At 51.5% G+C, this 16,493-nt stretch overlaps 1 protein-coding gene across 3 annotated transcripts in view; it reads left to right on the top strand.

Moving 5' to 3' along the window:
- Window positions 1-16,493, top strand: part of MACF1 (microtubule actin crosslinking factor 1) — a 248,478-nt gene that overhangs the window by 34,374 nt on the left and 197,611 nt on the right. The window contains exon 1 of one of the 3 annotated variants that reach the window (XM_054011643.1): window positions 4,998-5,109. The exons of the other annotated variants lie outside the window; for them this stretch is intronic. Within the exon in view, the coding sequence (XP_053867618.1) occupies window positions 5,058-5,109 (52 nt within the window). The 5' untranslated portion in view covers window positions 4,998-5,057. Of the gene's footprint in view, window positions 1-4,997; window positions 5,110-16,493 lie in introns of those variants that run through there. 3 annotated transcript variants of the gene reach the window in all.

Genomic DNA, 16,493 nt, shown 5'->3' with positions numbered 1-16,493 from the left:
TCTCTTTTTTCCCCCCCGCTCTCCAACCCGTCTGTGCTGTCACTTCTCAGTTTCCTTCTTTATTGAAATGGAAACAACTTTGTTAGCAAGAAGCAGCTTTGCTGAGGAAAATTCCATTGTTCTATTTTTAGTGGTAACTTGGCTTCTTGCAATAACTTATTTTTCCTCCTTCCTCTGCCTAGAGGCAATGGAGGAATGTTGCCGGGAGCTGAGGGCCTCCTGGAGGGAGAATGGGGGGAGGTGTCGTTGAAGGTTGGGGGACAGGGCCGAGACCGCTGTATTTCAGTAATTATAACTGTGTCCGAGTATTGTGTGACTTAGGCACCTCTGCTGGCTTTGTCCAGCGCTTTTGTGGTATAAATTCACTATGTCCTGGTGGAAAGGGGGATAAATTACGTATCACTGGCTGCATGGAGCCTGGAGCAGTTGCTCTATTCCTTGTTCCACATGGCCACTCGCGAGCGCTCAGGTCTGCTCTCTCTCATGAAAATGAATTAATTCCGTCCCCTACCGCTGCAGATCAATACATCAATCCCTGTGTTAGGGCAGCTTCCCTTCTTGTGCAGCGGATCTTAAAATCTGTGTCGCTCTGATGCTGGGCTGTGGTTTTTGTGAGCCTCCCTCAGTCTTTGGACTCAAAGTAACGTTTTTGGGGGAAGAGAATGGGGTTCACTTTGCTTCTTCCCAGTGCAAAGGAGGCGTAGAGGGAGTGGTGCAGACTAGCTGTCTGACCTGCACATGCAGGAGCATCAGAATTGCAATTCAGGGTCACACCAGTGGCTTATCTAATCCCATCTCCAGCACTGACCAGTACCAGATGCTAGAGGAAGGTGTGTAAACCCCACAAGGGACAACTTTGCATTAACTTGTACATTAGGGGATGCCAGACGCTGTATTAGTAGCTTGTGCCAGGAGAGGATGGACTACTCCGGCTGTGCTTTCGAGTGGGAGATGCAAGTCAAGCAGGGGCCTGTGCATTTCTCTGGCATTTGCAGATGGGAATCCAAATGCGACAGTATCTTGTGTGCATCCCTGCCTGGACTCTGTTTTGTTCTGTGTCCGTACAGTGCCTAGCGCAATGGGGTCCGGGTCCGTGACTCCTATGGTTCTACTGCTGTGCAAGTAATAATCTGTGCTTAGAGGTCAGAGGGCTGCTCCTTTACCTTTCACACATCTAATGCAAACCGAAACATCACAAGCCTCTGCTGTTATCAAGTGCAGTGTTGAAAACAATAAGCCAGGCTGCCCGGTCAGCCTCCAGCTGAAAGCATGTGCTCTTCTCAAGCCTGGGAGACTGCTAAGACGGACGGTTTGGAAGGATAACAAATTAATGTGAAGCATGTACAGGGGCTGGTGGCTGAGCCATGTTTCTGGGGGTCAGAGGTTCAGGGCTGGCCTCTGCCTACCAGGCCAGTGTGAGCTGCAGAAACTCTCACAAAGAACCAGTTGTTACAGAATCTGTAAAATCATTTCCTAAGCTAGCTGTGAAGACTGGAGATGTTATGGTTTTGTGCCCCCACCCCCTTCTGCTTTCCAGTCCCAGAGGGAGATGGGCCTCCCTCTCCATGTTGCAAACCTGCTTTCCCTTCAGCAGACCAGAGGGACAAGGTGTAATTCAACCCCTCCATCTGCTCCCTATGACATTCCTGCCTGCACCCCAGACAATGGTGGGGGGGAGGGGTCATTGTTGTAGAACAAATGGACTGTTAATGTAACACCTGCTTTTGTCACTGTGGTTTTTAGAGGCGCTGGAGCAATTTTGGCTCATCCGTTCCTGGACAGACAGCTGTTATGGGGTGAAAGTGGCAACTGGCCTCCGGGATTTGTTCCATTTCAAATGAAACTGATATGGTCTGTCTCTGCCTAGGCTGTTTGGGAGCCTGTGGTGATCCCAGCTGAGTTGTGGATTGAGGAGGGCGGGCAGGAGGGAGGCGAGTCCATCCCATCCCTGTGGGAGCTGTGGCTGGCAGAAGGACAGGGACTAACTTCCGCTGTGAATTCCTCTATTGTACTATGTTGTTGCTTTGTCACTGCCTTTTCCTCTGTTGGTAAAATTTGTACCAGAGGGAACTGATTTTACTCCAACTCCAAACTGAATAACTCACTGCTCAGAGTGAAATATACCCCACAGGTTCTTTTAAGGGGGAGGAAGCATCCCGACCTGGTGTGTGGTTAGATCCCACAATGCCCTGTCCTGTCTGCTATGAATAGCCCCTTCCCTGCTGTGGTGTGTGGTGTGCTGACCTGCCTACTGATTTGTGCTGCAGAGAGACACGTGCGCTTGCTGCTCTGGATCTGAGAGTCACTGAGGCTGATGCTTTCAGTGTGCACCCCCTGGGTTAATGCCAACTCGCCAGACCGTTTTCACCCAAGCCAGCCCTGCAATCTTTTTGGCTCCAGTTATAAACTGGGATGGAGCAGTCGTGCTTGTGCGGCCTGCTGGGGGCGCTGCAGATCTGGGGTGTGTGGAGTTTCATAATTCTAAGGGCAGGAGGGACCATTGGGATCATCTCGTCTGACCCCCTGTACAGGCACAGGCCAGAGAACTTCCCCAAAATAATTCCTAGGGCAGAGCTTTCAGAAGAACATCCAGTCTTGCTTTAAAAATGGTCAGTGATGGAGACCCCACCGTGACCCTTGGTAAATTGTTCCAATGGTTCATTACTCTTAGTGTTAAAAATGTATGCCTTATTTCCAGTCTGAATTTGTCTAGTTTCAACTTCCAGCCATTGGATCGTGCTAGATCTTCCTCTGCTAGGTAGAAGAGCCCATTATTAAATATTTGTTCCTCATGTAGGTACTTGCAGACTGTGATCAAGTCACCCCTGAACCTTCTCTTTGTTGAGCTAAATAGAGTGAGCTGCTGGAGTCTGTCACTTTGAGGAGAACCCTCTGCGACTGCTGGCAGCTTCTGAATATCTGGCTATCTACAGCATTTATTCATGTGCCCATCTTTTGTGGTATCCACACGTCATGTATGTTGCTAAAGAAGAACATTGGTTCAGGTGGAAAGGAATGTGTGTTCTGCCCTTCCGCTGTTTCTAGTTGTTCTCACTTGTTTGTGTTCAGGAGCAATGCTATCACTGCCTATTCTGCACACAGATGTCTTGTATTGCACCTTACAGGAGACAGCCCTACAGGTTCATCCTGTCCTCTTGTGATGGGCAGCCTGGGGCCGGCCACTGAGTGTGTGCATTGTTCTCTGACGCAATTGTTAAAGTGTCTCTCACTTTGCATGGCTTGAGGAAAGACGGGAGAGGGGTCGTCTATTGCTGTCATCTCAGAGAAGGGTTTTGTGGTTGATAAAACCAGACTCGCCAGAACCGGACTGCTCAACAGCTGTGTTTGCCGTTATTTAATCTGACAAAATCCTTTGGAAAGGAATTAGGAGGAAATATGAAGCAAATGACAAACCAGCATCCAGTGCCTTGGACACCACTCATTTCAGTGTGTAAAAATAGTCTGTTACTGTACAGTGATTCATGAACCTACAGCACCAATGGCTATGGACAAGGAGGTGTGGCACTGACCGCGTGGACTACCAGAGCAAAGCTCTGGTAACCTGAAATGCTGGTTATTGTGTCATTCTGTGAAGGTAGTTGGTATTTACAACCTGAGTAAGCAGGCAAGGTCCCTGCCCTGAAGAGTTTACAGACTAACTCAGAAACTAACGGAGGTAAAAGATTGTGGCCGTCCTTACTAAGGAGAGACTTTCTGGAAGGAGCAGGTGATGGGGAGGAGTGGGAGACTATTCCGAGTGCAAGGGCTGCATGCAGGAAGGAGTGGGAGCAGTTTAGGGAGGGTATAAAAGTTTCTGGTGCACAGGGTGGGTTTTTCGATTCCACCTCATTCCTTCTGCCCTGCGCTTCAGGGCTCTTCAGCAAACGATCGCGGGTTCATTCTCTCCGTCTCTCTCAGGGTGGGTTTCATTTGATTGTTTTGCTTTTGGCTGAGTTTATATTTGATCAGAGTTTTCCTGTTCAGTTCCACTCTGGCCTCCTCTGTTCTGCTGAGGGCGTCGAGTTACGAAAGGGGAGCGTGTGGCACGCTCCAGAGCTTACATTCAGTCGCATTCCACTCAGATCACTCCGGGCTATTCTTTGTTGCCAAAATTCTTTGAAAACAAGTAAATCTCCTTTTTGATTTTGTAACTCTTTCGCCATCCATGCACGAGGGAGCATCTCCCTGAAGCATATGGTTAGTGATGGGGCCTTATCGGATTTCCATCCACGATGCACAAGACAGGAGACGATAAGCAACTTACAAGCGTTTAGTGTGCTTCTTTATTACAATACTTAGCCCCTTGGATGACATGCTTCACATCCAATGCTTTCTTAGCACTTTATAAACAATTGTCATTCTTATTCCCTGTTAGCCAGGGGTCCTTATTGCCATTTTACTGAAGTACTGGGAGCCAAAGTGTCTTTCCCATGGTTTTGCAACCATTGGTCTTGCAGTCACTGGGAACAGAACCCAGAAGCCCTGTGTTCTGACTAATAAGTGCATTCCCTCCCTCCCTCCTCCTCCTCTCTATGACATTGCGCCCATGAGTTCTGCTGTCCTTTTTATAGATCTATACAGATGTATACAAATAAAATAAAGAAACTTCTCCCCAGTCCACTTATCAGTCAGCTGTGCTCTTGTGTGCAAGATCTCCAATACAGATGGTCCTTGAAATCCAATGCCTGTATGTGGGAGAGGAGAGAGAGCGAGAGAGGTGGATGGGGTAGGGGCCAGAGCCCCGAGCCAGCCAGTTACATGCAGAAGGTTGGTCTGTAGTTTCATGGCTAATTTGCACAAAGGGGGCTGGCTTAGGCTGGGGAGGTTTTAATGCACTTCATCAAATAAGGAGCCACCAAAGGCTGTAATGCAGTGCGGCTTTTTGGTGACATCACTCCTGAAGGGTGGTCAAAGTGCAATTCTTGTGTGACTGACTGGCTGTGGATGCAGAGCAGAGCAGAGGAGGATCCGGGACAAATCGGGGTCTCTGCTTTCTCAGCGCTGTGGCGCTATGGTCACAACTCCTTACAGCTGAACGGGGCAGGCTCGGCGGGGCAATGAATGCGGAGAAGTACAGGAAGTTCCTGGATGGGCTCAACAACCTGAAAGGTATTTGTAGACCTCCCTGCTGGGCATGCAGAAGGGGAGAGGCAGCTGCACCAGCACCCACTGAGTGTCGGACTGTCTGGTCCTTTCACTTGCAGGGCTAGGGGGTGTTTGCAACCGGTGTTCTTGGGGCTGGATAGAAGGCAAACAGCTAATGAACAGGATTGTAGGAGCGGGAGCAGAGCGTAAGGAGTTCTGGCTGCTCTAGCGTCTTCCCTGGGTGCCTGGCAGTGTCGGGCCACCTGCTCTCTGTCGTGCATTGGGGAAAGCCAGTCCTCCAGGGAGACTAGGGACTTTCTGGCCTCTGATTAAGGCAGCTGTGCATTCTCTGACCCTAGGAAGCAAGCAAAGGCCTTACTGTGCACAAACCTGTGGCCCTGTCTTATTTCTTGCGTCTGTCTCTTGTATTGATTCTTAGTTAGCAGTCGGTGCATCTGATGAAGTGGGTTTTAGCCCACGAAAGCTTATGCCCAAATACATTTGTTAGTCTCTAAGGTGCCACGGGGACTCCGCGGTGTTTTAGTTAGCAGTGCGTCAGAGTTGAAACATGGAGCTCTCCAGTGGCTGAGCCAAGCGGAGGCTGCGTTAGAAATAACACAGCCACACACACAAAAAAAAGCTCTAGTATTGTAACTCTTTGGTGAGTTGGATGTGGAGTGCAGACAGAAGGGAGTTAGTTAGCAGAGGTTCCGCAGAGTCCCCTGCAGCACTCAAGGCGGTTTATACAACTTACATGAAGCGAGCTCTCTCCCCCCCCTGTGGCTTTGTGTCTTCTGCTGGTTGCGGATGTGTTAACCAGGCGCCTATATGTGTGTGACTGAATCTTGGTGTGGTTAGGGGATGTGTCAAGCTCGGCTCTGAATCAGAGCATGGCTGGCAAAGGGAGGAAACAGGAGCCCGGGATTTGCAATTTTGCACCTGCTCTTGTTCCTTTCACTTCCTATCTGGACTGGTACGGCCCCGTTACTGTAGTATTTGAGTGCCTCACAATCTGTCATGTGTTTCTCCTCCCAGCGTCCCTGGGAGGTAGGACAGTGCCATTACCCCATTTTACAGGTGGGAAGCCAGGGGACAGAGAGCCCAAGTGACAAAGGCATTGGGGGTGGAGCAAGGAATTGACGCTGGGTCTTCCAAGTCTCCGATTAGCACCCTAACCACTGGGCCATCCTTCCTCCCTCCCCAGAGAAGCCTGGATGTTGTGATTTTCCCTTTCCAACCTGCACAGGGCAGAACGCTCAACTTCCCTTTTCTTTCAGCCACTGACTGACTTTCAGCTCTGTTTCTAATCATCCCAAGGTTGAATGGGGAGGCTGGGAAAGGAATCCGTTAACTGGATATTTGATCGCGCTCTCTGTGGCCTCTGACAGCAGGTGGCTGATAGGCAGCGAGAGACGCGGTTCCCCATAGAGAGAAAGCGCCTGATGAAGCAACCCAGCCTACAAGTGAAAGGAAAGATGGGGAAGAGGTGGCTGTGTTTGTGGTCGGGGCGGCTCTATGTATTTTGCCGCCCCAAGCACGGCAGTCAGGCGGCTTTTGGTGGCATGCCTGCGGGAGATCCGCCGGTCCCGCGCCTTCGGTGTACCCGCCGCCAAATTGCTGCCGAAGCCGCGGGACCAGCTGAATCCCACAGGAATGCCGCTGAAAACTGCCTGACTGCCGCCCTCATGGCAACCGGCAGGCCGCTCCCCACGGCTTGCCGCCCCAGGCACGCGCTTGGTGTGCTGGTGCCTGGAGCCACCCCTGTTTGTGGTGTCTCTGCAGGTGATGGTGGTGGTTCCTAGTCTATGACTTGAGGGCGGGGCCTGGAGGTGGTACCTGGGATTCAGGATGTCAGCCTGCACTTGGATGGAGCTGACGAGTTTTTGCCAGTCCTGTAGGAACTGCTGCTTATCCTTGGCTTCTTCACCTGCAACAGTTCGCTCCTGCATGTCAGTCACGATACAGCCGGGGCATCTCCCTGTCTCAGCAGCGTCGCCTGGCCCAGGGGAACAGCCCGGGCATCTCTCTCTGGAGCCAGCAGCAGAGGCATGCTTTACTCTCCCTCCGCCCCATTTCCTGCTGACTGGGTGTGGGCAGAGGGACATCACACAGCAGGACTCTGGGGCTGTCTTGTCACCTTGTCTTTATCCCAGCTATGGTCAAGTGGGTGGCTTATGAAGGTAGCTGCGCTCTGAGCTTTGTGGCGCTAAGCAGGAGGGTGTGGATGGGCCTTGGGATTTAACCAGAGAGAGGGGAACAATTCCTGTGGGATTCAGCTGCCTGTCAGCCAGTGGCGGTTTTATTGGCTTCTCCCTTTATAGCACTTCCTCTGTACTTCTGGGCTTTCCCAGCTGATCTCGGGGCCTTGTGTAACAAGGGTGAGTGAATTCCATGTTTAACTTAGCAGGGAGCCAAGGGAGACGTCATGGCAAAGGCGCTCGGTATCCTCACCTACTTTCCCTTGCTTGGCTGTACAGGCTCAAGGCCTACAACTGCGAGGGATTGGTGTTGATCGCACGAGGGGTTAAATCCATCCCCCTTCGTGCTGCGACAGCTGCCTGAGTTACAGTGTCCAGGAGTAACGTAATGCACCTTTTTATGCTGGCGCAGTGTCCGTCATAAATTTCTCGTTATCCTCTCTGCAGCTGGCATTGGGAATCCATGTAAAACGACCCCCGGACTGCTAGCTGCTGAGTGAGGGGGCGCTGCAGCTGAGGCAACAGGGGGACTCCTAGCTGGCTCTGGCTCCCCCCCACCCCTGCCCCGTGGCCAGCACGCTTCCGCCCATTCTTTAGCGCTTAAGCAGCTGTAGCACAAATGGGCGTTGGGCTGGGCCAGAATTCTGCCTTGCTGTCGGCTTCAGCTGGCTGCCTTGAGTTCTTAGGTCATTCTTTCGGGTGTGTGTCTGTGTGTGTGTGTGTGGGGGGGGGGGGGGGTTACTGAGCCTCTCCCCTTCTCCCAAGCCTGGCTGGTGCTACCTCTGAGCTGCGGAATAGAGTTGGGAAAGGTAGTGGGGTTCCTGCTGAGTTTTGGGGGAAGATCAGGCCTCTGTCAGGTTACTTCTATCCAAGGCCCTTCCAGTTTGTTTCATTGGAGCATGGTCCCGTAGAACCTTGCAGCCTGTTCTTGGAGCACGGCGCAGAATGAGAAGTCGAGGACGCTTCGGCTGAGCTCACGTCAGCAAGTTGTTGCGGGTACCCAGGTCATGTGTTTCCAGCCTTGTTCCGGGGCTCACCGCTAAACACGCTCTGATCCTCAGATCTTGTTCCCCGTCTCCTGATTAGAGCAGGGCGAAACATACAATTGATTTGTCAAATTTAACCCATTTGTGTGGGAGAATTGCATGCGAACATAGATTTAAAAAAGAAAAAAAAATTTTAAACAAATTCGTTGGCTGCTGGGAAGTATTCAGTTATTTCACAGACATAATTCAGCCTCTGGGCCGCTCACAAACTACTCTACAAGACTGCTGTTTTGAATATTCGCTGTTCAGGCAGTGTGATTGATCGCCAAGGTCCCACGGTATTTCAGCTCCTTGATCAGATGACTCCCAAATCCGCAGGAAGTTTTCAAGGTAACTGTACTAATGCTTCATGCGTGAGCAGTGGCGCAGATTCACGTCTGCACAGGAACGCACCACGCTTTCCTCTTTCCACAAACCTCGCTTTTGCAAACCAAAATGTGCTTGTACGCGCGGAAAGAAAAAGGGTCAAGAATCCTGCACAGAGCAGATCTGGAGTTCTTATTCCAACAAGCGTCTGCCTGTTTCGTGTGTAGTGTCTGCCCAGCCCTGCTCCCAGGAGGGTAACAAACGCACCATAATCACTACTGTGCCTTGTTCTCCCATCATCCTCTAGAGACGTTAATGCCAGTTTGAGGAACAGGTAGATATGAAGAGCCCCACAAAGGCTGAGAGGAGGAGGTGAAGAATAAAGGATGACTATAAAGAATCCATTAGGAAAGTGAAAGAATTTCCTTTGTGGTTGTGCTCAATGCTTTGTTGTTGTTCTGTATTCAGGTGCCATGGTGATGGGGCCCTTAGAAATACCTAAGAGGACAGATACAGACACGTACTTGTCTTACTGTAGTTATTTTGGTTGTTAGTACCCAGAGTCTGCCTGTCTGTCTACTCCCAGATATTTGTAACGCACCCATCGCCATGGTATCGAGGTGTTGGCTGTAGTGCCTGGGTGCTCAGTGACCAAATGCTCCCATTGTGCTGAAACGCAGCCCTCAGCCTCTGCCTGTAGCTGCAGAGTTGGGACAAAGCTGGTGAAAAGCAAGTTTTTATTGCTGGTGAACTCCACCATCTCTATTCATCTGCCCGGGAGGTACAAGCAGCAGCGGATATTGGGGTTGGGAGCATTTCATATGTAAATGTCCGTGAGTGCAGTTCCCTGACCCCGGGCAAGTTGCCAGCGCAGCTCTCGGTGATGCAGAGTTTGAGCAAAGGGCTGGAACGCTTCCCCTCTCCCCTGAGACCCAGGGGCTGCCTGGCCTGGAGAAATCCAGGAGGTAGTGGCACTGCCAGCTCCCTTATCGAAGAGTGGCTCCATTCCCGCCCCGCTGGGGACGATGGATGCCTGTTCCTTGACATCTCGGAGTCGTGCAGAACTGGGATGAGCCCTTTGTCCCAGCAGCCCCTGCAGTTTCCCCTGGGTTAGCTGTTTGGATTTGGTGCTTTTTGAAATGCATCCAGCTGTCAGCCTTCTGTGCCTGGGAGGAGAGAGGGAGCCCTGCCTTTCAGGAAAGGTGGAAGAGATGGGCTGTCCCTCTGAGCCTGCAGTGTCCTGTTTCCTTCCCTTGTTGGAACAGGGGGCCAGAGGAAACAGGTTTTCCTTTAATAGCCTTGTTTGCTCTCAGACTGGAGGCTGTTTTGGAGAGTGGATTGGATAATGTGTAGGTCAAGGAGCCTTCCCTGAAAACGTCCTGTCTCAGATTTCCCAGCGCAGCAGATTGACGCTGCCCCACGGTGACTAACGCCACAGACTTCGCTCAGGGAGGCTGACTACGAATTTATTACAGGGTTACTTTTATCTCCGATGTCACAAGCAGCAGTTTCACTTTCTCAGAAGCTTGTGGCTTGCTGGCAGCCAAATGTAAACAGGCACCTTCCCGGCTTTACCCAACATGCCTTGGGAATTGTCCGAATAACTTCCTCACTTAGTCCGTCATCCACAGACGGACAGGCCCAGGGTGGTGGGTGGCAGTTGCTGGCCCAGGAAAGTTTCTGATTTTTTCTCCACGACTAGCCACCCAAGGGTGGAATTAGGGTCATACTGGGGTGAGCACATACGCAATCCACTCACACCTGAGCAGCGATGGGGCTGGCACTGGGGACAGCTGAAGAGCACTGACAGTCCAAACTTTTAGTGTTTGTAAAAGTTGCCAGAATGACATTGCATGGAGACTGCCGCCCGTCTACAATGCGTACAAGTGTGCTTCATCCTGTCCTGGAGGGGACCATCTCTTGGATGGAGGTGTAATGGTCTCTGTGGCCTGCTCAGCCCCCTCTCTCTCTCTGCTGAGGCCAGTGGCGGATTAGTCACTGGGTAAATGGGGCTCGTATCTGGGGGCCCCTGGCCAATTGGGTGGGCTCCCGCACCCCGACCCACTTCGCCCGTCCACCTACCCTGCACCCTGACCCAGTTCCCCAGCAGGAGTGTTGGGCGTGCAGGGGAAGCTCCCATGCCCTGACCCCACTCCCCAGCAGGAGTGCCGGCCGGGGGGGACTGCAGGTGGACGGGGTGGGGAGGGGCCCCAACTTGTTCTGGCCAAGAGCCCCACAAACCCCTAATCCGCCTCTGGTGAAGCTGATAGCAAAGGGAGGCATTGGTGCTGGTTTGTGTTGTAACTGGGATCTCGTCCACTAGACTGGCTTGAGACCCCTGAGCCAGTTTCACAGAAGCCACCAAACAGCCTGCAGATGGTCATGACTTTGTTGCCGCAAGCTGGATTTGACCTGAGGACTGAGAGGTGAAAGGCTCCATCTCTCCTCTTCAGGTCCCCTTGCACGGCACTTTTTATCCTCTGCCTGAGTGGGATCTAAGGTCACAGTCGAACCTGCATGTTCTTCAGAGCGAGAGCTGTTCTTCTCTTCCTCCTCCCTCCCGGAGGGGTGATTTCAGTGACAAAAGAATTCTTATATAAAATGTGTCCCTGTGTCTCTGCCAATCTGCCGCTTTCAGTCCTGCTGCAGTGCTGCTAAATCTTCTGTGCCTTGTAGCGCTGGAGAGGGGTCAGAAAGATAACTGGTAGTTCCTGATGAGAGTCACTCGCTCTGTTTAGGTGTCCTCGTTAACCCGGAAGAGGAGACTGCCAAATGCTCGGAATGATGCTGGAGGGGGCCAGTAGCAGCTCCCCTCTGTCATTCAGGGTTCCGGGATGAATCTGCTGTCATCGCTTTGAAGTCATGGGTGATGAAACCCCCCATCTGTTCTGTGGTGACAGCACCATATGTTCAACATTGTGTCTCCTTTACAAGCCTAGTTGTCAGGCACTGCAGAATCCTGCTTTCCCAGATCCATCTCTCTGGAGAGAGAGAGAATAATAATACCTAGACCAGCAGATCTTGGAGCACCTGGCCAAAGGAGATAAGTATCATTACCCCCATTTTACAGAAGGAGAAACTGAGGTACAGAGCCATGAAATGACTTGCTCAAGGTCACCCAGCAGGCCAATGGCAGAGCTGGGAATAGAACCGAGGTCTCCTGAGTCCCAGTCCGGTGCTCTATCCATTGGGCCAACAATAATGTCAGCTACTCATACCAAACAACTACTTGGTTGGACTTGCGCCTCTTGTTTCCAGCAACTCATCTGCTCAAAGCTGACCCTCCAGAAGTGGCCCTCCTGTGATAGGCCTCAGTTGTGTGTCATGCTCAAGGCTCGGGATAATGGGTGACAATAGCACTGTTTAGTCTTACATGTCCTGGCTGCAAGCGAGCCTCGCAATATGACGGGCAGGCCACGTGGCTGCTGTTGTACATGGCTGTGATTTGGAGCGCCGAGGTTTCTTGGGAGTCTCTTGCTCATTCTGGGAGTGTGGAAATGGGGGAATTGTGAATCCAGCATGAGGAGGGTGTTCCTGGGTCTGCTAATAGCTGTAACAGGAAGATCTATCCGATTGCAGAATAAAGGGAAGCGGTGGAAGCCTCAGCATTTGGGCATTGACCGGTAGGCTGGTTGAAGCAGTTGAACGTCGTAGGCAGTATATGCTACAGTAACCTCTTGGGAATTGAACTGAGTCACCCATTCGGTTTCTTCTGTGAAAAACTTTTTCTTTGTCTTAATGCCTCAGTGGAGGGGGGAAAAGGGAGCGTGGAATCCTGTCTGTCTGGGCCACTCTGCTCCTGACACGCAGCGAGAAGTTGCATTCTGATGTGGCACTGAATTCAGCCACTGAAAGCCCCAGAAAGGGAGTGGTGATGCTAGCAGAGTGCCTGGCAAATGGGGAGGGGAGAAGGGGGAAAGAGAGTGGCAGGGAGCAGGTCGGGCCATCTCCCCTGCGTCTGGTGTTCCCGTCAGTGTTTACTTTGGGCCCGTCATGTGATAGCTTCCTCGACTAGGAGCGCTGGTCCTGGGGCTGCATTTGAGCCACCCAAGGTGCCTGCGAGTGATAAGAGGTCTGAGCTGGAGATCTCTCCAAGCCAACACTGGGTGGGGCCTTTTTTTCTCTGAAACATGGCCCGCAATTCCGGCTTGTTCTGCCCCAGCATTGTGTACTGGTGGGATTGGGCGTTATGCAGGCGTGTTGAGTGTAACCCCCATCTAGCATTCTGATTGGGGAAGAGCAGGAGAGAGAGAAGCGTGAATTCGACTGCTTGCTGCGGCGCGACGGATGCCGATGCCCACGTATCCTGACTGGCTGTCTGCTCAGTTGCTTGCTGTCACCCCTTACCGTAGTATCTGAGCGCCTTTTGTGTAAAAACAGGACAAATAGTTGATGCAGGAAAAATTCACCTCATGTGACTGAGGAAGGAGCTGAGTCACTTGCTTGGTGTCTGGTATTTTGGACCGAATCTAACAGATGTCGCCTGTACCACATTGGGTGATAAAGTGAGGGGGTCTTGGATGCAGGTGGAGGGGCACCTGTCCAAATGAAGCTGAAATCTCAGAGTGACTTTGAGCTTTTATTACGGTTTATCCAGCATTGTGTGGGTTAATTTCCATCCTTCACAGGCCCTGGAAGGTGTGAACGTGCTGCCATGACAGCACTCTGCAGGCTCCTGTGTTCCTGGCAAGGTGCTCACGGTGTCTGGGTTCCAGAAAAACCTTGGTGATACTCCGGATCCCTGGTATAAATGCTCCAGGTGGGGAGGATGTGCGCATCCTGGAAGGGTCTGACTGAGCCCTGCAGGAATGTGCCATGTTCTGGGCTAGGGGGACTGGATCAGCCGGTGCCGCTCTAATGAATGATGCTGCCCTGGTGCTCGGACAAAACAGGCAGGGAAATGTTAGCAACTAGATTATTTAATTTGTTTTTTAATGGGGATTAAGTTTCGCTGCGGGAGAGCGGCTCTCCGGGGAACAGAGATTTCAGCCCTTTTTATTTATTTTTTAATCTCAAATTCCTCGCTGCCATGACACTTCAAGGCCTGGTTCAGAGAGGAGCGGACTGTACCCGCTGGAGATTCAATACAGCTGAAAATTTGCTGTGAAGTAATAAGTGAAGCCCAAGCTTAGCAGCACATGCTCAAACAAAGGGGGCATGTTTCTGCTCCCGGAGAACAAGTGTGGCAAGAACAGGACTTTCCATTTCAGTCCGATATGATGCAAGAGTCTGAACCTTTAACTGGCATCTATCAGGCAGATGCCAAATGTGCTGATGCCCGGCATTTAGCAACCCTTTTTCAAGCCAACGCTGTTACGTACTGTGTAGACAGGACTGGCTTTGCCTACCTCTGGGACGCAGCAGCTGTTTAACAGTGTCGCCACACACCAGCATAGGACATGAAGGGTAGGTCTACACTGCACACTAAGCCTTGGCCTGTGGGACCTGGACTTGTGGACTCGTTGACTCCAAGCCCGTGTTTGAGTGTCCACACTGCTTTGCGAACCCGGGGTTACAATTGCTGGACCTGGGTCCCACAGCCATGCTGGTGCGTACCTACAGCGCTGCGCAGACCTTCTGACTCGCGTCTGCGGCTTGACCTGTGTCCACACTGCAAAATGACGGGGCTTGGACTCCAGTCCCGGTGGGACTCGGGCTCTGACCCACCCCCCAACCAGTCCTAAAACATGGATCCTGATTGCTTGCTGACCTGAGTTAGACTGATTTGTGTGTGGATAGAATGGGGCTTGGGCTCAAACCCAAGTTGCAGTCCAGGCTTAGTGCCCAGTGTAGACATACCTGAAGTGAAGAAGAGCACAACATTCCAATCAGTCACAGATGCAACAGAGTTTGGCCAGGCCTTCAAGTTTTGACACCTGCTCTTCCAAGAGTGGCCTGCTTTCTTTTGTGATTCCGGTGCTCCTTGCTAGCCTATTGGTTCAGTACTGACTCAAAGGGAAGAGTGCCACCTAATAAATCACCAGCCTCTTCCTGCAGGTCTCCCATCGAAGTAGTAACCAGGTTGGACACTGCTTAGCTTGTGAGGTCTAATGGGATCACAGCTCAAGGTTTTATGGATGCTTCCAATTTATTAGTAAGGGAAAACAAGAGCCCACTGGAGTGCGTACGTTTCTTTTGACCTCCCTTTCAGGTTGACGCTTAGCATATCTTGCATCCTGAACAGGTTTCATGTATGTTGTGAATTCTCCCACAAGTTGCTCTACCCTTCACTTGAAGATCAAATCCTCTGCTCGGTCCCAGTTTTAGGATTCACAGTTGGAGCTGGTGGAAGGGCAGTGATGGAGTTAATGATGTTCTGCCTGTTATGCCTGTCAGCTGTCCTTTGTTGGTAGGTCCCTTAAAAACACACGTAAGCACACGCAGGCGCACACACACTCTCTTCACTTGTTACATTGCACCAGTGTTGCCAAACCAACTGCAAGTGCTGCCCTCTTGTCTGAGAGGTGGGCAAGGGGAGAAGGTTCTGATGGAGCTGGAGGAGGGTAAAGCCCTTTCCCAGACAGGGTCACCAGCACAAACAGTTGTTGCAGGGCAGCGTACTTTTGCAGAGAGGCAGAAGTGATTTTTGACTCGCCGAAGTGCCCTGTGTGTTCTGGCTGAAGTGGGCTTCCTGTGTGGAGCGCAGTATAAATATACAAAGGAGCAAACGCACCCAAAACAAAGTGCAGATAGTTCCCACAAGCCTAACATTTTCATATTTCTTTCGCTGCCAAGAAGCCTTTGGTCGGCGTTAGAATAACAGGCCTGTTTGTGCAGACACCAGGCCTTTTGTTAGCCAGGAGAAAAGGGGTTTGATTCAAGCAGCCTCGCTCTTTTCTCCTGGTTTTCCTGTTTCCTAAGCTGCCGTGGAAAGCCTGGCTCTGGGCGACCTCTGAAGATCCTGCATTGAGAGACGCTGCCCCGACAGCATGGGGAGAGAAGGAAGAGGCCTGACATTACTTGCCAGTTCATTCAACCCTGTTGGGGTGGAGGGAGGATAGAGAGGGAACAAGTGAAGGTGGGACTGTCTTTCTTTGAGATTCCTCAAGTCTACCTGCTCCTGGCAGCCAGAGTGCAGAGGTCTGGATTGGATCTCCAAAGCCCTGTCCTCAAGAAGGGGGTCTTGCTTGTTCTCCCCCAAGACAAGGGGGATTACGATGCTCATTGGGTCAGTCATGGAACAGTTCAGATAGGACCCTCCAATGTGAAGGTCCTTGGTAGGCCAGAAGGGGATTCGAGGAGGCACCCATTTTCTCTCTTTTGTTTGACCTGAATGTGCGGTTCCGGACCTGGATGGGAACCGGGATTCTTTGGGCTGAGTTTGGATCAGTTTCCCCATCTTAGCTAGCCGCATGGCGGAAGCAGCAGAGTCCAGCAAGGGGGCTGTTAACTGAACCTGGTGGTGATCTGTCTGTGCTAATATTCGGAGGCTTGGGCTAATATTCTGAGCACGTTCTAACCCTGGCTCCGGCCCTGGCTCCCTCTGTGGCTGTGACCAAGTCACTTCTCTACTTTTGCATCATTTTTTTCCATCTGGGCCTGGCAGGGGCCTGCTGGGGATTAATTGGCCAATATCTGCATGGTGTTTTGAAGCCCAGGTGCTATATAAATGCTAAGTAGTAATATCTTTATTACAGTGTGGATTGAAAAGATGGGAGGTGCCTCTGGAAAAGTCCTGTGCTTCCTCCTTTCCCCTCCTCCAGGAGAGATACTGAGCTAACCACAGTAGCAGGAGCACTAGGAGAGCTGGCTGTGGGTGCCCGGTGTGTGTTGTGCACCTGTGTGTGGCACGGCCTTGTGCAAGTGGGTGCTCAGTGCAGCTTCCTGTGGGTGCTTTTTTGCTCAGCAGGACGGATGA

Source organism: Malaclemys terrapin, chromosome 22, assembly GCF_027887155.1.
Source record: "Malaclemys terrapin pileata isolate rMalTer1 chromosome 22, rMalTer1.hap1, whole genome shotgun sequence".
Taxonomy (NCBI): domain Eukaryota; kingdom Metazoa; phylum Chordata; order Testudines; family Emydidae; genus Malaclemys; species Malaclemys terrapin.
The sequence above is the reverse complement of the archived record's forward strand: the minus strand, read 5'-3'. Positions and strand labels throughout refer to the sequence as shown.